Source organism: Cavia porcellus, unplaced genomic scaffold (genome assembly GCF_034190915.1).
Source record: "Cavia porcellus strain 051 isolate PalLab524CR breed Dunkin Hartley unplaced genomic scaffold, mCavPor4.1 scaffold_1, whole genome shotgun sequence".
In the NCBI taxonomy this organism is placed as follows: domain Eukaryota; kingdom Metazoa; phylum Chordata; class Mammalia; order Rodentia; family Caviidae; genus Cavia; species Cavia porcellus.
This window is the reverse complement of record NW_026947484.1, coordinates 174,866,025-174,892,321: the sequence shown is the minus strand read 5'-3', so window position 1 is coordinate 174,892,321 and position 26,297 is coordinate 174,866,025. Positions and strand designations below refer to the sequence as shown.

The following is a 26,297-nucleotide window of genomic DNA, read 5'->3' as shown; positions in this document are numbered from 1 at the left end:
TTGCAATCAGGGAACAGCAGAGCCGCACTCCCTTGGGAGGATTTAGGGAAGAACCTTCCTCACATTTTCCAACCTCCAGATATATATCTGTCAGCTTTCCTTTTGGTGGTATTACTCCAATCTCTGCCTTCTCTCTCTTATGCAGTGACCTGTGATTGAGCGTAGGGCACACTAAGATAATCTAGGATGATCTCATCTGAGGACCCTTCACTTATTTACACTTCAAATGACCATTTTTCCAAATAACATAACTTCCCCAGGTTTCAGTCCTGCTTTTGAGGGGTCACCAATCACTAGTAGTGCCTGAAACTAGGGAAATACAAACCATAATTGAAACACAATGCAAGCAGATGAAGTCCTTCTTAATGTTACTTATAAAGATCAGGCAAACCTTAAGGTAAAAACTCCCGAGTGGTTACTCATGGTGTAGAAGGCAAAATACAGAGTTGGCCCAGGCCAGTGATCTTCACACGGGGGTCCCTGGAGACACATGCATTCACGTTCAGTTATGGTTTGAACACAAAGATATGGGATAAAGATAATCAATTTCCAGATCCTGTTTTCTAAAATGTCTTTGTCTATAAATAAATGCATATTGACACCAACTGTTTTCTAGCTTTTTATAAAAGACCTATATGCTTTGCTTATTCCAAATTTTGCTTTGGGACTACCTAACAAAAAGCCCTCATTAGTGGTTAAGAAATGTAACTTAAAGTCCTATTATTTCTTTCTGTCTATGGTGAACTATGGGATTTGAAATAGAATATTTAGACCAATATTAGGGTGTTCTAAATGGAAGATTTTGGCAAAAGGAGCAGGAATGATGAAAAAATTGAAGAACTTCACCTCTTCTACTTTCCAAACTGTTGTTAAAGAACGTATGCCTTCATGGAGAGGAAACAAACAAAAACCCAGTAAAATAGAAGTCCTAAAATATAGCCTTTGTGCAAGTAAACATAAGTAATTTTTTGTCTTATTCTTAATCCTGAAATGTGTCTTTAGCTGAGAATGAAGTGTCTTTGAATAACAGCAGTAAAAGTCTATAGCAAACAATGGGTTGCCAGGACTACAGGGTGTCATGTGACATTAAGTTGCTAAAAGTATAGATAAATCTGCATGAGGGGCCAATTCCTTTTCTCCTGTTAGGAGAGTAAGGGCTCCATCTGACCCCACTTTTATCTCTTCTTTATTTTCTCATCCTTTCACAGTCCTTCATTCAAGAAAGTTCAAGGGCCTCATGGGTCGTGGCATTTCTCAAGTACATAGTGATGATCTTACAATGTTCAGCCACAGATAAGCATGTGATAATTTTGCAATTTTAGTCATTGGGTTTGTCCTGTGTTTTTCCTATCTCCTGCTACCGCTACACTATTACATAGCCACATGACCTAAAAGCTATCATGCCAATAGAAGTTCAAAACAGCCTAAACTCAGCTAAAGCATCTTTACAAAGCACACCTGTTTGGTTTCGAATGCTGCTGTCCAAGTTGTGACACACTGAAGCTATGCCTGACAAATTGTTCTCTGTTCCCAGTAGCTACTATGCACAGGGCCTAGAACCAGGTTTGAAGTAGACTTGGTTCTTCTCCCTGTCTCTCCCACAGTGCCACTTATGCTTTCCTATGACTGTGCTAGGGTAAAAGTGCTGTTTCCGAGAACAAGAATTCCTCTAAATGTGATGCTATGGCTACTGTCTGGTCTTCCAGTCCTCTGTATCAAGAGATTGCAAGGAAAAAAGAAGATACCACTGATTACAGGCCATTTATCAGGTTAAATATGCTGAGGAATCTCCACTGCTGGTTTGCTGAGAATTTTCACATTAAATTCCCACTGTTTTTTCCTATATTTGTTGAAACAATCATGTGGATAGGTGGATGAGGGATTCAGCACTTAGACTGTTTGGAATTTCCATTAAAATGGAAGGAAATTAAGAAGTTAATTAATATTATAACTTTAAAAATCAGGGAAACTGTCAACACAAAAGGAAATAAAAATGAAAGCAGAAATTGATGACGTGTAAAACAGAAAACTAGTAGAAATAATATAGAAATCAAAATCTTCATTTTGGGGGGAAAATAAACACTTATATATCCATTAATTGATATTTACATAACTTGATATTTACATTAACTGATATTTACATAACTTTTCATATGTAAAATTATCTTCACACTGGCAAGGGCAAAAGTCTAGGTTTTAAATATTTGTTTTAGAATTTTTAGGTCATTTGTGTATTATTTTCTTCCCTCTAGTACTCCTATTAAGAATATCATTCTCCTTTTTTTTAAGTATCCTATTTTTTCTTGGTAACTCTTTGACTGTTTTATTTTTCGCTGGCATACTCAAATTTAAGTGTGATATGCCTTGCTTTTCCATTCACTAGCATGTAAATTAGTGGTTGCATCTTTTTGTCAATAATTGGATTGAATGTAGGCCTTGCTCATCATAGGCAAGTGCTCTTACCACTGAAATACACCCCTATCTTTTGTCCTTTTTACTTTTTATTTTGTGATAGCATCTTTGTGCAGGCTTGCCTTTAAGTTACGGCGCTCCTGCTTTGACCTCCCAAGTAGCTGGAATCATAGCAGTGTGCCACAGTACCCAACTTGTGTTTCTATTACTTTTATATTCCACCAACAACGTATCAGAATTCTGGATGCTTCACATTCTTCCAGTAGTTCATGTTGTCAAGTTCTTGTTTGGTTTGCCATTCTGATCAGTGTGTGAGTACTTCTGAGTTTTAATTTAAAAATGTAAATAAACATCAGCATTTAGTTAAATAACAAATAAACAACAATTAAATAAACAACATTTAGGTTTGCCCCAAAGAACAGCAATATCCTTTTTGGTTTAGTAAACTAGCCTTGTGTATGTCACTGCAGAGGGCAAAATGTGGCTGATCTGTGCAGAGCAATTCCTCATACAGCAGATCCTCATTCAGGTCTGCTAAGCTGGGCTCTGTCTTAGCATGAGCATAATGGGAAGAAAGACCTGACCCTGCCCTCACAGGAGAGATAGGGAATGCAGAAGTAAGTAAACACAAAATCTGCCTCATTATTATTTGTGCTGGAAAGAAAACAAACAAGACCTACTATGTCATCACAGAGGTCAGCAAACGTGCCTAGCATGTTCCCAGAAGTATCTTCCAGGAGGTGATATTTACATAAATTCATGTGTCTCCAGACAAAATGTTCTTACCTATTGAGCAGGAAGATTAAAACAATAGCCAATGCTACATTTCTCAAATTTCTCAATGTAACAACTTACTACTTTTAAAAGGGACTAAAATGCATACCAGTTCTATGTTCTCTGCTGATACTCTGCAGCTAATTGTCACAAATCGTATTTACATGCCACATTTAAGACAGGTGATAGACAGACAGACAGACAGAAACAATGATTCAAGATTTCTGACCAGACAACTTCTTCACAATGCACAGGGGAGAAAAGGAAGCTAAGAGGTGGCTGCAGCCACAATAGCTCAACCCTAGGAGGGACAGTGTGTGTTTAGAGTGAACCTTGCACCTTGCTGCTCCTGATTCAGTAACTCAGGTACAGATTACTCAGCTTCACCTGAGTCCTGAGCTGTGGGAGGGAAACTAGATTTATGGCCTCCTTTCCTTCATCTGTATGTGTGCTCAAAGATCCACACATTAACAAAGATAGTGGAAAGGCTGATGAGTTGGCTGACCAGTTTGCTATAGAGGCCATTTGTCACCCCTTAGGATCAAGTCTATCTGGTTATCTCCAGGATATTAAATCAAATGGACAAGTTTATGTAGATCTGACTTTGATTTCTCAGCAGCATTTGACTGGAGTCCTTCTCTCTTTCATGTTTTTATGTGGTGGGTGCTGGGTTTCCAACCTAGGGCCTGTACATGCTGAGTAATTGCACTACCACTGAGCTATATTCCCAGTCCTTACTCTTTTTATTTTTTGAGACATAATATAATCTCTTTGATGTGCCCCAGCTGTCCTCAAACCTGCAGGCTTCCAGCCTCAGGGTCCCAGTAGCCAGGATTACAGGCACGTGAAACTGAGCTTGGTTCAAATTAAAATTTTGCTTAATGAAAAGCACTCCAAGCCATCCATGGTGGTGCATGCCTGCAATCCCACCACTGGGAAGGGTGAGGCAGGAGGATTGTTGTGAGTTCAAGACCCGCTTGCGCTACAAAGTGAGCTCAAGGCCAGCCTAAATTCCATAGGGAGACCCTGTCTCAAAAAAAAAAAAAAAGATCCAAAAGAAAAGCACTCCAAAACAGTCAGATTACGTCACACACAGTGAAGCTGAGCATTGCAGTCTTGGAACATGAAATGTCACACTGGTTGCTCTTTTTTTGTGTAAAACTTACTTAGTTGCTTTACAATAAAACATATAACGCATTAATAAAAATATGATGCTATATTTATAGGTAAACTCTTTGAGGAAACTGGCAGATTTTTCATATTTATTTGTATTAGTGCATAGAGAATACTGATGTTCATTTTTGGGAACTAATGCATGTATATAGCATTTCTGGAATATTTTCAATCTTGTCCTCCTCCTCCCTTCTAAGGGAGTCTACCTTCTAGTGTCCTACTGACTCTTCTTTATTCATTGATTCATTGATTCATTGATTCATTCATTTGTATGTTAGGTTTCTCATATAGGAAAAAGCATACAATATTTAATTTTTCTGAATCTGGCTTATATTACTGAACACAATGGTCTCCAGTTCCTCCCATTTTTCTCCCATTTATATGATCTCTTTTACTTTGTGGTTGCATTCATCCATTCATCTGTGGGCAGGCATACAGGCTATTTCCACTGCTTAGCTACTGTGAATTACACTATTATAAACATCATTATGCATATGTAGCTATAATAAGCTGTCTTTAATCCTTTCAAGAACATACAAAGGAGTGGTATAGCTGGAGCAAATGATATTGATATAGGGGAATGAAACTCCTGACTTACTATGTCCATGAGTCTTGTAATCCACAAATGAACCACCCAGACTCCCCAACCTCAAGTCTGAAAATGGGGCAAAACCTGTTTTTTTTAAAAAGCAGCGCTGATTTACTTTATTCTGGGCCCAGTGACACAGTGCAGTTGGAGTTTGCAAAAGCTGTGTGTCCCCCTCAAAACTTGCAGCCTTTTTGTAGTTATCACAGTTTACAAAGGAAGGGTTGTGGGTGTGGATCAGGAAATCTGCTAAGGAAATGTTTCCCTTAGCAGAGGACAGAGAAGTCTAGCAGTAATTAACAATCCTTTGTCAGCTTATTTCAGCACCACATCTGTTATTTGTAGAGGGCAACAATGGTTGACATATCAATTATGTTAGATTCCTAGGGATTTACAATTCTTTACAGAGGGGAGCATTGATTGACATATCAATTAGGTCACCCAGAGGCAGGGAAAAAACACATACAGAACAGAAGGCGGTTGTTACAGGTACTTTGGCATAGCACAAACATAACGAAGCTCTTTTTGCTAATGTACAGCATTCCCCACTGATTTTAGTCAGCTGTCCAAATCATTGGCCCATGGGGTTTTCAGACATAGGTATCTGTGTATAACCTTGCATCTTTAAAATCATCAGCTTTTTAGTTTGAACCCAATCTTTTAAGTAGTTTGCCAATTTGTGTATAATACAAGGCCCAATAGGAGGATTAACAAAGGTCTTGCAGCTGCCATTATTAAAGCTGTTAACCAAAAGAAGAAAGAAAACCAACATTTAAATTCACTCTGTTCTATCATACAAGTAAACAATTTAAAAAAAAAACAGAGGCCTCCTTGGGATCTCCATAAGACAGAACACAAGATTATCAGTTACATTTGGCAATCTTAAGCTTTAAAGAGTCCTTGGAGGCAATGACAGTCCATTTATCTGTAGGTTGATTGCCTTTGGAAGCCGGGACCTGCTTGAAGTGGGAATGATGAATCCAGGTAGGCTTTCTGGCTACTTTGATAGTGGTTGTAGTGCTGAGGACAATGATTTAGGGACCTTCCCATCACAACTCAAGAGATTCATGGTGATGCCGCTTGATAAGGACCAGTGTCCCAGGCTCCATAGAAGGGCATTCATCCTCTCAGTGGACCACAGGCAGAGGATGTTGTTGTCAAAATAACCAGTGGATGGAAGTCAGAACTGGCTGAAGAGTCTTGATAGATGTAACGGCTTTCATTGGAGAAATACAAAGGAACTCTGAATGGTGGCTCATCTGTCAAGTCTGGTCCCCAATACGGTAGTGGAGGGGCAAGGAGGGGCATCATCAGGCAGCAGATTAGCAGGGTTTGAAGCCGCTATCCCCTTAAAACTGATGGTAGTCAGATCTAGAAGTAATGCCTGATAATGCATGACTTGGGAGTTGGGCAGCCATCGGTCCAGTGAGTCTTGATGAGTCTCCAGCAAATAGGAGGGGAAAATTAAGAGTTTCTGTCCAAAAGTCAATTTTTAAGCCTCCTTTACCAGGAGGGCCACCAAGGAAATCACCCGCAGGCAAGGTGGTCACCAGGCTGCCACATAATCAAATCTCTTGGAAAGATAGGCAACAGGCCTCTGCCAGGGTCCCAAACTCTTGGTCAGTCCTATGGCTCCTAGAAATTCTCACATTTGTTTTTTAGCCACAGGGACTGGAATCTGTTGGATGGCTTGCATCCTCTGGGAGGAAAGAGTCTTATTTTTTTTTATGGAAAGTCCAACAACCAATGCAGTCCTTCTGCCCAGCAGAAACCTCTTCAGCCTGGTCTTTAGGGTCCTCCCAGTTATCAAATATCTTTTAAGCAACCTCTAATAACTGATTGAAGGGCATTTCCTCAAATCTCAAACTTTTGAAATTTTTGCTTAATATCAGGGGCTGACTGTGTTACAAAGGCAATATTAGTGGCCCTTGCATTTTTAGGTGCTACCGGTGTATAAATGTGATAGGCCCTTTGCAATCTTTTCAGAAAACCCTAAGGGAGATTTATTAGCCAATTGCCTCACCTCTGCTATCTTGGGCATATTGGTGGGTTTTCTGGGGTGCCCTAATGGCTACCAATAACAACTGACGACACTGATTGGGAACCTCATACCTCTCATTGTCCAATCGGGGTCAAAAGGAAAACACAGCTCTGGCATTCCAAATCAGAGGGCAGGCTTCATCTGGATGGCACACTGCCTTTTTTTTTTTTTTTTTTTTTTTGCCCCAGGGTGCCACATGGCAGGCCATTGTTCTACTGAAATTACATACTTAACAAAAAAAAGGCTTTTTCATAGGTAACAAAAGTAATTGTGGCACATAATTTCCCAGATTTTATCTCTATGATCACCATATTTTATCTCTATAATCACCAGTCACATTAGGCACAATAGTTACTTCTTTTAAATTTAGATCGGCTTTTTCCAGTGCAAGACAAATTGGGGTTTTTTCTTGCTTTTTAGACAACATTAAAACCTTTAACAAAATCCTTGAAGTGACTTTCTTTTAGTAGTCTAAAACATATTTAATCATTTTATGTCTTTTTACCAACTTAAAATGCTACATTTTAAAAACTGTTACTTTTTAAACTGGCTCAATTATAGTATGACCTGGTTTTTACTTGGTAAAGTTAATATGATTTTCAAAAACCATAAATATACATATATGTGCACATATATTCACATTTTAACCAGAAAGAAAAAATACTTTTTAAAAGGCATGCCGAGGTTGCAAGTAATCAATTGAGGACTAAAACATTAAACAAGGCACCACAAAAGGCAAGATCAACATTAAAGGCACAAACAAAAGTTTTTCTGTTCATAGTTTGGTGAGCTAAAAGAAAATAATTTTCATTATGAACCTTGGGTCCAATAAGCCACATGGATCCTGCAACAGAAATGGGCAACGAGCCCCTAAGTTAGTAACAAAAAAAATTTTTTTATTGGTACTAGGGATCAAACGCATGACTCCTTGCCTGCAAGGCAGGTGCCCATGCCGCTGAGCCAAACCCCAGCCCCTAGTAACAAATTTAACAAATTCAAATGGGCAAAAAAACCAAAGTTAGTAACAGATTCAAACAGGCAGACAACCCTAAAATACAAAAAACACTGAACATAGAGACAAATGGGTGAAAACAGGCCCCAAAACACAAATGGGCCCCAATGCCCCACACAGGACTAGGCCCCCCCCACAGGCCTAAGCCACACACATGGGCCTAGGTCCCCCACATGGGCCTAGGCCACTCACACGGGCCTAGGTCCCCAACATGGGCCTAGGCCACACACATTGCAAACGGGCGAGAGCCCCCAGAATCCTGTGCAGAAGGAGCGCTAGCTCATCTGCAGTCACTGCATGCATCCAAGTTACAAATAGACAAAAACCCCCACATGAGCCAAAGCCCAAAGTTACAAATGGGCCCCAAGGCCCTAAATTACAAAATAGGCAAAAAGGCCCCTGGAAAAGGTCTCATTTTATCTGCAGTTACAAATGTGTGCACTCAGATTACAAACAGGCAAAAAAAAAACCCAAATACTTACAGATGTTTAGCCAATTGATTGGTGAAAAAATAATTGGGGGGAGGGTCCCCCTGTATTCCTGAGTGATCCCCCAAGTCTTGTAATCCACAAACGAGCCCCTCAGAGTCCCCAACTTCGAGTCCAAAAATGGGGCAAAACATGTTTTTTTTTTTAAAAGCAGCGCTGATTTACTTTATTCTGGGCCCAGTGACACAGTGCAGTTGGAGTTTGCAAAAGCTGTGTGTCCCCCTCAAAACTTGCAGCGTTTTTGTAGTTATCACTGTTTACAAAGGAAGGGTTGTGGGTGTGGATCAGGAAATCTGCTAAGGAAATGTTTCCCTTAGCAGAGGACAGAGAAGTCTAGCAGTAATTAACAATCCTTTGTCAGCTTATTTCAGCACCACATCTGTTATTTGTAGAGGGCAACAATGGTTGACATATCAATTATGTTAGGTTCCCAGGGATTTTCAATTCTTCACCAGGGGAAGCATTGATTAACATATCAAATTAGGACACCTGGGGGGAGGGACACAAATCAGAACAACCGCCTACAGAACAGTAGGCGGTTGTTACAGGTACTTTGGCATAATACGAACATAACAAAGGTCTTTTTGCTAGTGTACAGCAATGAGTTCACCTTCTCTAAAATTGAAGAATGAATTTTAGGAACAACAGAGGTTACGCGTAGAATATATTTATTGAGAGAAAAACAGCTTCTGTCTGAGAGAGACATAAGGGATCCAGAGTGGGTTGCCAAGGACTCTGTCTTTTCCAGGGACTTTTATAGAGCAAAATCATGGGGTGAGACGTGTTTAAGGTGGGGGGAAACTGTGAACTCATAAGACAGATGGGCATAAGATGGGATAGAACTATGGTTAACCAATAAGATTAATAGTTTAGGTAAAATTGATTACATTGGGGGCAAAAGGGGAAGCGAGTCATACAGAAAGCAGGCATTGTTAAGGAGCAACTCTTCCCTGGGGGAATGGATCCTGACTCTAGGCTTCCTCAAGGGGGTAGGGAACTATTTAGAATATCAGGCCTTAGGATGTAGATGCATTTGTTTGATCTTTTGTCTTGAGGCCTGGCTTACAGCAGGAGGTGTCTGTCTCCCCTACAGTTGCAAAGTAGGGGACTTCTGCACTGGCTCCATCTAGGACCTAGCCCTGTCTCACTGCCTATAGTGTTTCTAACTAACTCAGCTGCCTGCCAACATTATGTCAATTTTTAGTTTTTTGAGGAGTTTCTATACTGATGACTTGGCAATTTCACTAGTTTACATTCTGCCCCACAACATCAGAGGGCTTCTCAGGGTGTCACACCCTCATGCCAGCATCCTCACCAGCATTCCCTGTTTTTGTCTTCTTGTTCATAGCTGTTCTGATGGAGTAAGATGGAGTCTCCAAATTGTATTGATTCACATTTCCTTAACGGCTAAAGATGTTGATGATTTTTTCATACATTTATTGGCCATTTGTACTTCTTTTGAGAAGTATCTATTCAGTTATTTGCTCATTTTTTATTAATCTTTTGTTTGGCAGCATTAATTTTTTTAGTTCTTTACATATTTTAGATATTAATCTTCTATCAAAAGAATATCTCACAAAGTTTTCCCCATTCTGTAGGTCATCTTTTCACTTAGTTGATTGTTTCCTTTGCTGCGTAGAAGCTCTTAATTTGTGGACTTTTGCTGTTGTCTCCTCTGGTATTAGAATACTATGCAGGAGGTCTTTGTAGGAGCCAATGGTTTCAAGCATTCCTTCAATGTTGTCTTCCAGCAGTTTCTTAGTTTCTGGTTTTGTATCTAGGACTCTGACTCATTTTTATTTGATTGCTGTTCAGGGTGAGAGATGGATCCTGTGTCAGTCCTCTACATGTAGATACTCAGTTTTCCCTGAACCATTTATTACACAGAAGGCTTTTTTCGTGGATGGTTTTGGCTCCTTTGTCAAAATCAAGACAGCCATAGGTACATGGATTTGTCTCTGAGCTAATCCATTGATCTCTATGTCTAGTTTTGTGGGAATATATGGTGTTTTAGTCACTGTGGCTTTGTAGCGTAATTTGAAATTCAGCAATATAAGGCCACCGGCATTGCTTTTTTCCTTCAGGGTTCATTTTATTCTGGATCTTTTCTGATTCCGTGTGAGTTTAAGATCTCTTTCTTTCTTCTTCTTCTTTTTTTTGGTATTTACTTTTTTGATATCTTTCTATAGTCTAAATGTTTCTCCTTTGTCAAAGTAGCTGGCAAGAATTTTCTCCCATTTTTAGACTATCTCCTTACTTTGTAGTTATTTCCTCAGCCCTTTAATTTGATGGCATCTCATTAGATTTTCTTTTCTTTTTTTGGCACCGGGGATCATACTCATGATCTTGCACTTGCCAGGCAGCCACGTAGGCCACTGAGCTATATCCCCAGGTCATTTTTTGCTTGTTGATATTTATTTCCTATATGATTAGAATCCTATTCAAGAAGTCTGTGCCTCGCCCTTTGCCTTAGGTGTTTTCCTTTAGCACTTTCATAGTTTCATGTCTTACGCTTAGGCCTTTGCTCCATTTTGAACTGACTTTTCTACAGGTTAGGAGGTAAGGTTCTAGTTTCAATTTCCCACAAATGAATATCCAACTTTCTCAGCACCATTTGTCAAAGAGGTAGTCCTTTATGCAACACAGTTTTCATCTTTGTCCAGAATCAGATGGCTGTAGCTATGCGGGCTTGGTTTCTCTGTCCTCTCGGCTGTTTTATTGGTCTATATTTTATTATGTTGTATTTTTTATTATACAGTTTTGTACTATAATTTGAAATGGGCTATTGTGATGCCTCTAGCCTTGCTCTTTTCACTTAGAATTGCTTTAGCTATTCTGAGTCTTTAGTGTTTTTACATGAATTTTAAGATTCTTTTTTCTAATTCTGGAAAGGGAGTCTTTGGTATTTTAACAGAAATTACACTGGATCTGCAGATCATTTTTGATAATATGACCATCTCAATAATATTAGTTCTGCCACCTTATGAACAAGAAAGAACTTTCCCCTAACTGGTAAGTTTTTAAAAACAGATATTTTAAGTAAGTTCATTCCATATATTCTGTTGAGAAACTTGCAACCAAAATTAGAGTGGTATACCTGAAGCTCCTAGTGAGTTTACAATACGATTTACAAATAAATAAGGATTTACTAGACAAACATTTCTAAGGCTATATTATATATTAGGTGCTTTGTAAGCATCAAGATGAACAAGAAGATTCTTACCACCTTCATTAAAGGAGTTGGCTTTCTCATAGGGAAAGAAATCCAAGCAGAAAGTTACAATGTGGCCCTGTAAGATTATGAGGTGATCTGGAATTGGCGTGTGTGGCACAGGGTCTGGAATTGGCGTGTATGGCACAGGATCAACTCTCTCCTCCACATCATAACGCAGGAACAGTGGGTTCATTTTGAAAACCTGGTGTCTCTTGATCCTGCCTGCAGATCAACCTATCCAAAACTCCTGGACTGGGAACGGGGATTAAATAAAAGACATGGGGAAGACAAAGAGAGACAAAGGCAAGTCAAGATAATCTGATCAAGTCTCCAGTTTATTCAGGAAATGATCACACCTTTTATAGGCTAAGGGCAGGAGCTGGGACAGGAAGAGGTTAAACAGATGAATACAACAGGGTCACTGTCACATCTGGACATGTGACGTAAGCAGGAGAGGATTATGGTTAATGTAGGCAGATGCAGTGCCCATAGGAGAGAGAGGCATCGAGGCAGCAATGCCTGTCACATCTCCTCCCTTTTTATATTATTTGATTAAGAGTATGGCAGGCCCTGTGAGGACAGCATCTGTCTTAGGTCAAGGACCTCATTGCATGAACCCAACCAGGCCTTACCTGTCATGGGCTTGCAGAACAGCAGTTGGTCCTGTGCCTGTCTTAGGTGGCCGTTGGAATTAACATGCATGTCCTAGTTGCCCGTCTCTGACTGCCTGTCCATTGCTCCAGGGAAGTTAGGCCACATCATCATATGGGCCACTGTGGGAATTCCTTCCAAGTAGGTTTGTTGATCTGCCATCTCCAGCTGATGATAGTGTACCTGAATGGGCTTGCCATAAATGCATCTATCCGGTTATTAATGAACATCGTAATCCTCTGAAAAATACAAGGACTCACATAAAGGAGAAGTAATAGGGCAGCTAGGGGACCCAAAAGGAGCGCTAGGTAAGGGAAAAACTCCCCCCCTCCAAATCAAGGAGAAGGGGTTGACAGTCATTTGTTGGTGTCTCTGTATGAAGTCATTCTCCTATATCTTAGAGCATGCCTCACATAACACTGGATGCAGTCTATTTGGCTGGTGTATGTTCCTTCAGACCAAAAAGAGCCTCTTCCGCAGTCATGGGGTTCTGTGCATGGCTGCCAGCAGTTGTAGTCTGTTTGGCAGGGGTCGAAATTCAGCATGGGTATGGAGTGGTTCAAGGAGAAGGCTGACTAGGCAGCATAAGGCTCCAGGGAGATGTGTCACCTGTAAGAGAACATAGGGGATTGTGCCTCAGGAAATAACATTATTCCTGGGCATTACATGGGGTCTTTGAAGAACTGTCTACTTGTTTAAGGAGGCATTCAGGTAGCCATCTAGCTTCTCTATCTTGTTGAGAGTAAACACACACTGAACCTCGTCCCCAGATAAGGACTGGGTCAGGGCCATTCCACACATTGGTTACGGGTCTCTCCATAAAACAGACGCAAACCATGTTTGAGTTTGAGTATGCCAAAATCCAGATGCTGCGGAGCAGCCTGAAGCATCCAGGGTCAGAAAATTTAAAATAAAAAGAGCATGTGAAAGGACATTTCTAGGGGACCCCGGGTGGGGTACCATGTCCCCTTTTTTATTTTATCTATGGTGAATTTAAGGGAACAATGCGCACGTTCAACAATGCCATGTCCCTGAGGATTATAAGGTATACCTGTGGTATGGAGGATATTAAGGCTCTTACAAAATTGAGCAAAGGAGGTACTGGTATAGCCAGGGCCATTATTGGTCTTAAGCTGTTGAGGACATCCCAGAACTGAGAAGGCTGACAGCATATGGGCTATAATGTGTCTAGCAGCTTCTCCAGTCTGGAGAGTGGCAAAAATGAAGCCACTATATGTGTCAATAATGACATGTACATATTTTAGATTGCCGAATTTATTGAAATGGGTAACATCCATTTGCCATAAGGCATTAGGAATTAAACCTCTAGGGTTGACTCCTAGGTGTTGAACAGGTAAGTGGATAGCGCAAGATGGGCAATTTTTTACAATTTGTCTGGCTTGCTCATGGGTAATTTTGTAGAGGAGGCGGAAGGTGTGAGCATTGAGGTGGTGTAGCTGATGGGCCTGTTGGGCCTTAGACACCTTGGAGTCCGGAGCCATAAAAACCTGTGCTCGTACAGCAACATTAGCCAAATGATGTCCTTGGGCAAGAGGCCCAGGGAGGTTGGAATGAGCTCACAGATGACCAATAAAGAACTTATGACGGCGAAGCCGTATGAAGCATTGTAATTGTTTGAACAGATTTGCAGCTGGGGAAGCATGACATATGGTAGCAACAGTCACCAATAATGGAACAGACTGAGCAAGGTAAGCACTGTCAGTATACAAATTAAATGTTCGGTCAGAGTAAGCAGCAAAGGCTGCAAGAATAGCTTGTAACTCTGCTAATTGTGCAGAGGAAGTGTCTGCCTGGAGGGTAGAAACATTGTCTTGGGATACATAAGCAGCCCTTTTGGAGGATGAGCCATCAGTGAATAACACCAGGGCACCTGGAAAGGGTTGTGAAACTTAGGGAATATAAATGGCTGACGATTAGCAAAGCCAACTAGCTTATTTGGAGGGTAATGATTGTCAATAGTCCCTGAAAAGGAAGCTAAGGCAATAGGCCACACTTTCATGGTCTGAAGTAGCCAGTCTATTTGGTCTTTTGTAAAAGGTTGAATGATAATGTCTGGTTCTTTGCCAAAGTAACATTTTCCTTGCTTTCTACCCTGAATTATTAGGTCTGAGACAGCTTGGAAATAAGGCAAAAGTGTTCTTTTTGGGGAGACTGATAAATGGACCCACATGAGGGGAGCTTGTTGCCAGAACACTACTGTGGGGCAAAGCTTTGTATTAAAAATGAGAAACTGTAAAGGCTCATTGTAGTCCATAAAGGAAACAGTTTGTTGAGCAATAGCCTCTTCTACGTTACTGAGCGCTCTCCTGGCATCAGATGTAAGCTCTCAGGGGGAAGTTGGATCTATGTCTCCCCGAAGCAGCGCATAAAGGGGCTGTAAATCATGTTTAGTTAGTTTTAAAAGTGGTATGAGCCAATTAATGTCTCCCAATAGTTTTTGGAAGTCATGAAGTGTTCTGAGGCCATCAAGCCTCAGTTGGGGCCTTGGAGAGAGTATTTGAGTGCCACGTAATTGAAAACCCAAGTATGTATATGGATCAGTAAGCTGTAGTCTATCAGGGGCTATTTGAAGTCCAGCCTCTTGTAAGGCAACCTGTAAGTCCTGGTAGCACCTTAGGGTTTGGCTTTGATCATCTCCTGCCAAGAGGATATCGTCCATATAATGAATAATATAGATATGTGGCCAATGATCTCTGACTGGCTGTATTGCAGTGGCTACAAAAGACTGGCATAATGTGGGGGAATTAGCCATACCTTGTGGCAAAACTCACCATTGAAATCTCTGCATAGGGGCTTTAAAATTAATTGATGGGAGACTGAAGGCAAAACGCTTTTGGTCCTTTGGATGTAAAGGAATAGAGAAAAAGCAATCTTTAAGATCTATGACAATTTTTAAAAATCCCAGGGGAATGGCACTGGGTGAGGGGAGGCCTGGCTGTAGGGGCCCCATTAAGACCATTGTCTTATTTATCGCCCTAAAGTCTTGTAGCAGCCTCCATTTCCCTGACCTTTTACGGATAACAAAGATAGGTGTGTTACAAGGGGAATTACTAGGGACAATGTGGCCTGCATCTAACTGGTCCTGCACCAGCTGCTGTGTGGCTGCAAGCTTTTCAGAGGTAAGGGGCCACTGATCAACCCATACCGGCTCTTCTGATAGCCATGTAATTTGTTTAGATGGATCGCAGGAGTGTCAATGGCCCCTAAGAAAAATGGCCTAACCCAACTTTAGCATAGTTAGAGATGGGAATGATGGGATCAGTAATGCCCATGTTATTTTTTCCTAAGCCCTGTTTTGGCAGGTAGCCCTTATTAAGCATTTACATTGTGACAACATTATTAGGGCTTCCGATAATTAATCCCATTTGGGAGAGTAGGTCCCTACCCCATAAATTAAGAGGCAGACTCTCTATGACATAAGGTTGTAAGTGTCCCTGATTACCTTCTTGATCTCTCCAAACCAGTTGTTTGGAACTGCGTTGTGAATGTTTTGAGTGTCCATTCCCTTGGAGGTGTGTTAAGGTTGTTTCTAAAGGCCAGGCAGTAGGCCACTCCTCCTTTTTGATAATGGAAACATCTGTGCCTGTATCAATGAGGCCTGAGAAACTTTTCCATCTAAGGATAGAGTCATGAGGGGCTTTTGTTTGGAGATACGTTGGGCCCAATATACATCTGAAGCTCCAGGAAAGGAGTTCCCCCTATAGGGAGTTATGGATTTGTTAGATTTTTGAGCCAATGACAATAGCAGCAATTGAGCAAGGCATTGCCCTGTCCTAACTGGTATGACACCGACAAGGGGAGAAACCATGACTTTTATTTCTCCTGTGTAATCACCATCTACTATCCCAGGCAGAATTTGTAATCCTTTAAGCGTAGTGCTACTATGTGCAATAATAAGTCCAAAAGTCCTGGGGGGAGGGGCCCATAGATTCCTGAGGGCATGATCTGAACACCCATATCAGGGGTTAATACTGTGTTGGAGTTGGAACAGAGGTCCAACCCTGCACTCCCTGGGGTTGCCCTGAAGAGGTCTGAAATGGATGGTTTTTTGCTGGGACAAACCTTGGAGCCCCACGGGTTTGTCCGGAATTGGGGGCCTGGGGCCGGCCCAGTAACCTGTTTCCCTGCGAGGGAAGAGGGTTACCATGAACATCTCTTTTGGATTTGCACTCATTAGCGCAGTGGTCTCCTCGCTTACATCTAGGACATAGCCCTGGTTTTTTTGTAGAGGACTGATTTTGATTTTTTCTTTTGCAATCACGAGCCGTGTGGCCACTTTGGCCACATTTGAAACAAACGGCATCTTTTTTAGAACGAGAAAGGGGTTGTGTAACTATGCAACCTTGTTGTGTTGTAGCCGTGGCTAGGCCTTGATAAACCGGCCCAATATCTGTACATAAGTGGATATAACCTGATAGGTCCTCTTTTTTGCGATGTGGTCGAATTGCAGCCTGACAATCTGAGGTTGCATTTTCATAAGCCAATTGTTTAACCAGGGCAGAGTTTGTTTCTGTGGAGCCGAAAAGACGTTCTGCCGCCTGTAAGAGGCAATCGACAAAGTCCGAAAAGGGCTCCTCAGGCTTTTGTTTTATTTGGGTGAGAGATAAGGTAGGCTCACCTCCTGAGGAGAGCTGTTTCCATGCTCTAATGGCTGCCATATTAATCTGGGCAAAGAGGCCCGAATCGAACCGCATTTGGGTCTCTTTTGTGGCAAAATCTCCTGTTCCTGTAAGCATAGCGAGGGTCCAGAGGTTTGGCCGTGTGGCGTTGTCTCTGGCTATGTCCTCGCATTGATCAAAAAATTCAGATCTCCATAATAGATAATTGACTCTGCAGAGGGTGGCTTTTGCTATGTCTTTCCACTCATTAGGAATAATCCAACCCTGAATCAACGAATCTAGAACTGCAATGGTGTAGGCGGCAGTCGGGCCATATTGAGAGACTGCGGCCTTTAACTCTTTTAAGGCTGCCACGGTGAGAGGTGTGTGTATCCTAATAGCTTGTGATTCAGTGCCCTCTTCAACATCCCGTGGGGGAGTGAAGGCCTATTTGACTGGGAAAGCCATTTTAGGCTGGCTGCCAGAGGCAGGCACCATTTTAAGTGCGCTACAAGGCGTGCTGGAGGCAGGCTCCATCTCAAGGACATTATAAAACTGTGTAGCTCGGAGGGCCTGCAATTGAATTGAAAGATTTTTGCATTCTTTTTCTAGCTGTATCTGTTTTAAAAGATCTGTTTTTCTTTGCTCTAATTCCACTAATGTGCTAGAAGATTGAGAGCAGATGCTGAATGCATCATCATAGTCAGGGGACGGCCTAATAGTGGCCGGTGCTGCAACAGGGTTAGGGTGATATGTAGAGGCTTGTTGTGTTGGTTGTTCCCAGTTGACCTTCTGAGAATCAGAAAGGCCGGGGTCTAAAGGCTTATATGAATACCCAATTGGCCATGAAGGCACAGGGAGTGGTGGGCTGCCATCCTGGGACCTGCTGATCATGTCAACATGTGGAAGTTGTGGCAGATCACCACATACTAGGACCTCTTACAGGCCATCATCCTCTGCATCTGAGAAATCAGAGGCTTCAGATTTTTCTGAGGACGGTTTTGAGGTAGATTTAACGGAGTCGCGCAGGGCAGCCTCACCTAGTGTAACTGTCTCCTCAACCTGAGGGTCTGCATGCCTCTGGGCAAGCAGCTCAGAGATTAAATTCCAATATGCAAAGGTGGTCACAGGAACCTTTTCTGGACCGAAAACTCTATAATAATCTTTTAAAGCATCTCTTACTCTATTCCACCTCTTGGTATCTATAGAACCCTGTAGGACAAACCTTATGAATAAATTGAAAAATACTGCAATAATTTTTTTGTTCCAACCCTTACCCCTCTTTTCTTTAATGCCTTTATAAGACCTCCCAAAAATAATTTGTGTTCACTCAATACTTGACCCATGTCCGGGAAGGGAAATGGGGTTGCCATTCACTCACCGTGACTCAGGCAGGACCTTGGGTAGTTGTCTGCGCAGGCCTCGGTACTTAATTGAATGTCCTGTTGCTTTAAGCTTTAATCCTTGATTCAGTTTGTTCACTCTTCGGCCGAGGTCTCTGGTTCAATTTGCTTTCACTTTCGGTTTAAGCCGGCTGTCTCTCCAACGGCTCCCTAGTTAACTCCTCCGTGCCAGGAGCCCCCACGCTGAGCGCCGCTTGATCCGGCCTGCAGATCAACCTATTCAGAACTCCTGGAGGGGGAACGGGGATTAAATAAAAGACATGGGGGAGACAAAGAGAGACAAAGTCAAGTCAAGATAATCTGATCAAGCCTCCAGTTTATTCAGGAAATGATCACACCTTTTATAGGCTAAGGGCGGGAGCTGGGACAGGAAGAGGTTAAAGAGATGAATACAACAGGGTCACCGTCACATCTGGATATGTGACGTAAGCAGGAGAGGATTATGGTTAATGTAGGCAGACGCAGTGCCCATAGGAGAGAGAGGCATGGAGGCAGCAATGCCTGTCACTTGGCTCCCTACAGTCTCTCAGGCTGTCATGAGTTCTTGGAGAGAATAATAACCTTTGCCACCATTTGTCAAGCTCAGTGTTTCCACCTCAGGGCCAGAAAACCCTGTATTCATCTCCAACACCTGCAGTGAAAATGGTGTCAAAATTCCACCGATGAACAAATTGTTTGAGCAAGAACTAGGAATCATCACACAGAGGGCTGGGATGACTTTTTAGTAGGCCACAAATAGAAAGTCACAGCTAGTAGGCTCAGTGCTTTGTGCTCACCTCCTCCCATAACATCAACTTTTTTCTGGTTGCAGCATCCATTAACCTAAATCAGGAATGAACCATAGCTTTCAGCAGTCAGGCTGGCACTGAAGGATCCTAATGCACAGTATTGCTCACTCCTGCAGTATTGTCTCCCTATGATTTCCACATCTCCATTCCCTCCCCTGACGTTCAAGACCCTACTGCAAGTCTCACTTTGTCCATGAAGCATTCTGTGGGGCCCTTCAGCTATGCAAAGGTTTTTCTACTCTGTTCTACTGAATTTCTACAGCTGTCTCATAGACAGGTATAATTAGATTAAAATCTGTCTTCATTGCTTCAAAATGACAGATATGACAATGAAGCCAAAGTCTGCATGATTTCAGCGCCTGTGCCTTGAAGCTCTTTTTACATGATGCCATGCATGGCCCCACTTAGTGTAGTCTGAGCTTGGTACCACTCAGTTGGGTCATTTTAGACACAGAATTCAGTATATAAGGTATTTTCCTACCTCATTGAAGGTTATTGATGAAAAGGAATGATACCTTGTTCTCTGGTTCTTTATGAGCCTCTAGAGTACACTAATGCATGCTGATTAGTACTAGTTTATTTATTATCTAACAGGGAAGGCTTTAGTGACGGAATTTCAGAGAATAACAAAGAAATTAAAATGCACTGAAGATCAGTCACCTTACTTTGAAGATATTATTTTAAAAACTCTATTTCAGTATTTTCTGATTATTCTACACAGTAGCAGTATTTCAATAGAGATACCTTATTTCTTAGGATTTTGGAAGGCGAATAGCTGAATTAATTCTATACTCTAGGTAAGTCATGAAACTAGTTCCACAAACTTTCTATAGTTATACAAATTCCTGTCACACATAATTGGCTTTTCAGTTCCAAGTCAGATCCACAGTTAGATCTGATTCTACCTGCCAGAGCTTTATTGCACTTGCTATTTATTTTGTGAATTGCTTTGAGAAATGTAAGGTCACTGAACACATCTAAAGAGGTGATATTGCCAAGTTTCTAAAGGTCGAAACAATAGTTGGCCTCACAACAGTGAATAAAAAACTGTTTCACAGAGAGGGAGGAGCAACGGTAGAAATCCATAAACCACAAAGCCAGACACAGAATGGGTATAAAGCCAGAGGATCTGAGGAGAGAGCCATTGCTGGGGAAAGGCTCATCCAGGGAGCTGTGGGAGACATCTTATCCTCTGCCAAGATGAAGCTGCAGCTGCTCTGTCTGGGGCTGATACTGTTGTGCACCCAAGGGGAAGGCGATGAGGTTGTGAGAGGCAACTTTGATGCGGAAAAGGTAGAGTCACAGAGTATGGCAACTGGGACTTTCAGGGGTGGTTTGGAAAGTCTGAAGCCAGTTGGGTTCTAAGGGAGGCAGAAGCTCTTAAAGAGACAAAAGGAGTGGTTTCAGACCTTCAGCTAAGCGAAACTGCGACATATTAAAATAAAACAGACCTTGGGACCTCCACCTCACAGCAGGGACAGGGGGAAGGGTCCCAATGTTGTATAAATTACTCCTATGTTAACTTCAAATTCATACATTCAGCACCATTATGAGTGCTGCCCGAGCACCAGAGTTCAATGCAAAGCACTCAGTGTGGTACCTACTTCCTGTCTTCTGACCTAACCATCTCACTTATTTATTGCAGATTTCAGGGAATTGGTATACTGTTAAAGAGGCCTCCAACAAAAGGGAAACAATAGAGAAAGGTGGTAGCATGAGGGTGTTTGTGGAAAGCATTGAACCCGTGGAGGACTCTGCCTTATCCTTTAAATTCTGGGCACAGTAAGTGTGACCTTTTTTAGGTGTAAAAGGTAAAATAGAGGCCAGTGCATGACCTCATACCTAGCCAAGCACATATTCACACACAACAATATGTGCACACATAGACAAGTGCATGTGAACACACACAGGTTCTGAGCCTCTATCCAGAGTCAGAGCCCCTCTTCTGATACTAACCCTGAGGACTAGTTGATGGACTTGAGAATTTTCCTGTTTAAGAGTAAAGAGCTGGTTACAGAAATAAATTTATTGGGTCCTGGAGAAAGCAGAGAACAGAGAGCTGCCATAGTCATAATTAATATCCCAACATAGCATAGGTTAACAGCATGGAGTTTAGATTCATTTGCCTTAAACTGAATCTTTCTTTTACTAGTTTGCCAAGGAGCCTCATCACTGTGTACCATCACTTTTTCTTCGGTAGTAGGCAGTGATAACAATTCACCTTTGTGGTTTTTAGTGAGCAGCATGCCAGGCATTGCATGTAAAGCATTTATTTTGAGAACCTGGCAAATGGTGAGCACTCAGCTAATGGCCCAGTCAGTGAGGCGAGCCTTTTAGAGATGAGTGACCCAACTGAAACCTAAAACCTTGTATTCATTGCAAAGTACAAACCCTGATGGCTGAGGTTTTAGTTTAGAGAAAGCAACTCATATATAAACATCTGAGTCTAAGACAAACAACTTTTGTGCCACCGTTTTGCTACCAGTGACCTAGAAAAATGGCTACAGTAGAGAGTAAGTAACCGAGGGGAGAACTGGTGGAAGTAATCATGGGAAGCGGCTGTTGATGTTGTTCTTAAAGTGTCAAATTGAGTCAAATAATGGCAAATAGAAGCTTTTAGGTAACTGCAAGGAAAAGTTCAAAGCCAGGCATGAGGGTTCATGCCTGTACTCCTAGCATGTAGGAGGCTGAGGCAAGGGAATGGCTGCAAGTATGAGGCCAACGTAAGCACACAGTGAGCTCAAGGCCTGCCTGAACTACACAGCAAGACTCTGTCCCACAACAGCAACAAGAACAACAACATTTTAAAGCTGAGTAGAATCAGAAACTGAAGTTATGGCTGAAGTACGGGGGATGGAGCTGGTCTCAGTGATACCTTCTGAGCATCCATTCATCCTCTTTTACAGTGAAAATGGAGAATGTAAGCAAATCAGTCTCATTTGCAACAGAGTAGCAGAAGGTGTATATGCTGTTGAATGTAAGTACACTAAAAATTATAATTTTCTATGTTATATTCCTATCTGTAAAGAACTTTCTACACCCCACTCTTTTCTGTTTTCTATTAATTCCTGAATAATATTTATTTTAATAATAAAGTAGGAGTCATTTCATAACTGATACACTGAATTTGAGAGACACTCATGTGTTTTTGCAAAAGCCTGTTCCTAGCACATAGTACCATCAAATAAAGGATGCTAGTTGGTCAGAGGTAACTTCTATAACAAAAGCAAAAGCAGAAACAAACAAAGCAAACTGCTGAGACAGGTTCCCATTTCCTGTCATCTTGTTTGGGCACATTGCTCAGGAAGTGGCACCTGATATGTAAGGTCAGGACACTTTTACAGAGCACAGAGATGCATCACTGACAGAGGCTGAGGGCGGTGGCTCGGTCTCACAGAAGATGTGAGGATGTGGTTGGGGCTCTTGCAGTGTTTCTGTCCTAGTGGTCATGCTCTCAGGACTCCGTTCTTAGACATCAGTCATTTCACAAAGTCCAGGGGCTGCAAATGGAAGGAAGGCATTTGATGTTTTCATTTTCATCTCTTCAGGACTATGCTCTTGAATTTGTTTTGTGGATAGAACATGTAAAGCATTTCTATTTGTTCCTGTGAATAAATTTCAGAGCTGAATTCTGTTTCCTCCACAGATGATGGATACAATGTTTTTCGCGTAGCTGAGACAGACTATAAAAACTATGCAATATTTCAACTCAGGAATTTCAAGGCTGAGGGAAGCTTTCAACTCCTGGAGCTCTATGGTATTTTTCTGCACACACTCGTCCTGTGATGGGGAGAAAAAATGAAGGCAGGAACCCAAAATGGTCATTCCAACTTTATTCTGGTCTCTTTCTCACTGAAGACAGACACATACCTTTGGAAATCCCTCAGTTTTGGTGACAGAAAGATGATGAAATCTTTCGGGCCCCATTTGCTGGTACATGCCTTTAATCCCAGCACTTACAGACTGAGGCAAGAGGCTCACCAAGAGTCCTACCAGCACTAGATAGTGAGTTCAAGGCGAGGATGAACTACATAGTGAGATCCTTTCTGAAATAAGAAAGAAAGAGAGAGAGAGAGAGAGAGAGAGAGAGAGAGAGAGATAAAGAGAGAGAAAATGACAGAGAAAGGTAGAAAGAGAAAGAAAGATGGGGAGAGAGGAAGAGGCAGAGAGAGAGATCTCACTGATCCCTTGCTGAGGTCAGTTTCGGACAGGTTGTATCCTACCTCCATGACATCTGTCTGAGCACCCAGCTGTCACCAACTGTTCGCCTGCCCCTCTGCAGCCCTGCTCTTTCATTCACTTTGACAATTTATACACAAGACTCAGCAGTCTCCGTCACTCTTCTCACAGGCCGAGAACCAGATGTGAGTGGAGAAATCAAGACAAGGTTTGAAGACTTTTGTCATAAAAATGGAATTGGTGAGGGAAACATAATAGACATGACCACCGTTGGTAAGTTCAGCTCTTGGGCTTTCTTTCCTGTATGCCATGTCACAGAAGGGAGAGAGCCAGAGGAGGGAAATCAGTCCCCTGTGTCCCCAACTGAAGACTCATTTGGTTTCTCTTGGATGAAGAACCTGGAGCTGCTGTCTGAGTGTGTTTTCTTCTATCCCTGCAGATCGCTGTCTCCAGGCCAGAGGTGAAAAGTAACCTAAGCCTCCAGGTTGGTGACCTCTGACCCTGGCGAGCAGGGGATGGACCAGGTGCCAGGGCCTTCCAAGTGCAGTGGGGGTTTGCACCCAACAGAAATAAGTTTGTAATGAAGCTTTGAGTTTGAAGTTTTCAGATGGAGGGCCTAGAATCAAGACCCATTGTCACTATGCTACATTAGAGTTATTGAGGGGCTGTAATGCACAGGAAAATGCCTCATAGACGGATAACATGCTTAAAATCATTATGACCCAATGTGAAACACAAAGAAGGAAATAGAACACTGCACACAAAATTCAGACATAAATGTGTTTGAATCTGTGTCATGGATCAATTTCCAAGCGTAGGGCTGGGTATGTCTGTAACCTGATGATATAAATTTCTTCCTTTAAACTCTGCACACCCATGATTTGGGAATGTCGCTGTCAACCTTCTCTTTGTGCTCTGAGTTTCTTCATCTGTCTCCTATGTCTGAGTTTTCGTGGGCCTTCATTCAGAGAATGTATATGAAAGCCTTAGCAACTTCATAAAATATGTATTTAATAAAAGTATCTATGGCTTTTGTCATCGTTCCTCAGTTTGTCAAACATTCTTCAAAAACTTCTTATGCTAAGATGATAGAAACAATCTTAGGGCTCCTTCATTACTTCCTTTCTATTTAACACAGGTTCAGTTGAGGGAAGGATCAGATGACATTAGTAACAGAAAAAAAGTGACTTACTTATGGTTTATCCTGATAAGTAACATGGGTTAGAGTGCAAGATGAGATTGTTACCATTTTCCTTTGTATCAAAATTTCTCCTTGTCCTAAAATCAGTCCCAGAAGCGTTCACTGTGGTTTCTGTGCTCTCTTTGTCCTTTGCTTCTTTAGTGCTAGTGAGTGCTTCCCTGCCTGGATTCTGCAGCATCTCTTCTTCAACTCTGCCACCTCATGCAAGTTCAGCGGCCTGAGAACCATCGTGCTCACATATGGAAGTGTCACCCCTGCATCTCCAGATCTTCCTTAATCGCTGAGGATCAATTTGCCTAGAAGCAAAGCTTTCCTCTAGATTTCTCTTGATTGCCATAGCTATGGAAACTGTATACAAATAAAATCTTTCTCTACTGTTCAATAAATGATTAGCCTTGCTGTACTGTGATTTATCGTTGAATCTGGGAGGAGGTGGGGCTGACTATGAGTGAATGAAGGCATTTCCTGGGCTCTTCACCTCTTCTAGCATCCAGGAGTTGACTCTGAGTTTCAGACACCTCATCCTCTTCAATCCTCCTCTGGTATCCCAAGTCCCCAAGAGTCCCACATGCCCTATGCTCTGATGTTGTTCAGGGACCTGATGAGACCATTGAACATACCATAGGAACACAAGACTTGATCCATAATTTCCCCACCTTAGAATCCTTTTTTCCAATGTGGCACTGACAGATAAATCTGCTGAGACTAATGTCATCTTGACATTGCTGAGGACAGGTCCCATGCAATAAAGAATGGCAATACATCCGCTGACCTTGTTCTCCCCCAGCAACATCCGGGATTTTCTACCACTGAGTGGCTTTTCCATACCCTCCTGCTGCTCCAACCTCAACCTAGAATCAGTTCTTCTCCACCCTAGAGTTTCCCAGTGTTTCCATCATGTCCCGGCCTGTGGGTGAGTCAATGTAGATACTAGAGGGGTAGTGTAGATGAGAAGAGACAAGGAACACGAAGAGTTGAGACAAGACAGGATTCTGATCAAAGATCAGATTCAAAGAAAGAGTAACAAATACATAGGGTATTGGAGGAGGAGGGAGTTGGGTTCGAGACATTAGCAGGTAACTTAGTAACAGTGGCAAGACTGAGGATTATAGGGTAATTCAAATCTCACATGCACTGGCTCATATAGTGGACTGATTAACATAATCCCTGAATAGGCTGAACAGGTTAGACAAGGAGAGAAACTCAATTTCCAAATGGAAGATTAACTTCTGGAGGACATTAAATTGGCTGCTGCTTGTTGATATAAGGTAGCAGCCAATTACAGGGCTTCTCACACTATTGCAGCTCCCTCCCAACTTGGAGGGCCTCCTGCTGACCAGATACCTCTTCATGTGCTATACCTGCTTCACCTGACCACTCTCCACCCTGCACAAAATCTGGATGGCAGTTTGGCCCCAAGACTTTGCCCCTCATCCCACAGTTTCCATGCCAGGAAGTAGCAGAGGCAGAGAGAATTGTAAGAGTCCATGTTACTTTCTCTTGGAAAGATCTCTGCCAAATTAATCAGTGTGCAGAGGTCTAACTCAATATATCCAAGAGTTTGGGTGTGACTCAGCCACACTGAGGTAAATGTGATCCTTGGCTCCGCTCTTTCTTCAGAAGAGCAAGAAGGAGTGATCACCCTGGCTTAGTCTTAGTCTTATGAGCCAACATCTTCACCAGACATCTCCCCAAAGGAAGGACAGCTTTCCCCTGGGAAGCTCTTAACTGGAACCTTTTGGCAGAATCTGAGGAC

At 42.0% G+C, this 26,297-nt stretch overlaps 1 protein-coding gene and 1 long non-coding RNA gene across 2 annotated transcripts; one reads left to right on the top strand and one right to left on the bottom strand.

The window, feature by feature from the left end:
* Nucleotides 1–12,014: 12,014 nt before the first annotated feature.
* On the bottom strand, nt 12,015–18,697 carry LOC134478663 (uncharacterized). Its single transcript, XR_010051409.1, has 2 exons — nt 18,352–18,697; nt 12,015–12,960 (listed from the first exon to the last, which is right to left on the bottom strand). It is a non-coding gene; the product is annotated as an uncharacterized LOC134478663 (long non-coding RNA).
* Nucleotides 18,698–20,293: 1,596 nt separating this feature from the next.
* On the top strand, nt 20,294–24,927 carry LOC134478673 (allergen Fel d 4-like). Its single transcript, XM_063260698.1, has 7 exons — nt 20,294–20,454; nt 20,807–20,943; nt 22,068–22,138; nt 22,808–22,918; nt 23,512–23,613; nt 23,780–23,824; nt 24,683–24,927. The coding sequence occupies exons 1-6, from the start codon at nt 20,362–20,364 to the stop codon at nt 23,809–23,811; spliced, it is 546 nt and encodes a 181-aa protein (XP_063116768.1). The 5' UTR covers nt 20,294–20,361; the 3' UTR covers nt 23,812–23,824; nt 24,683–24,927.
* Nucleotides 24,928–26,297: the final 1,370 nt, after the last annotated feature.

What these genes read in the sequence shown, in the direction of transcription:
- LOC134478673 (XM_063260698.1), top strand. Translation starts at nt 20,362, where the DNA reads ATGAAGCTGCAGCTGCTCTGTCTGGGGCTGATACTGTTGTGCACCCAA. An exon ending in GCAACTTTGATGCGGAAAAG is followed by an intron (nt 20,455 to 20,806) that starts GTAGAGTCACAG and finishes TATTTATTGCAG; the next exon opens with ATTTCAGGGAATTGGTATAC. An exon ending in TCAACTCCTGGAGCTCTATG is followed by an intron (nt 22,919 to 23,511) that starts GTATTTTTCTGC and finishes CTCTTCTCACAG; the next exon opens with GCCGAGAACCAGATGTGAGT.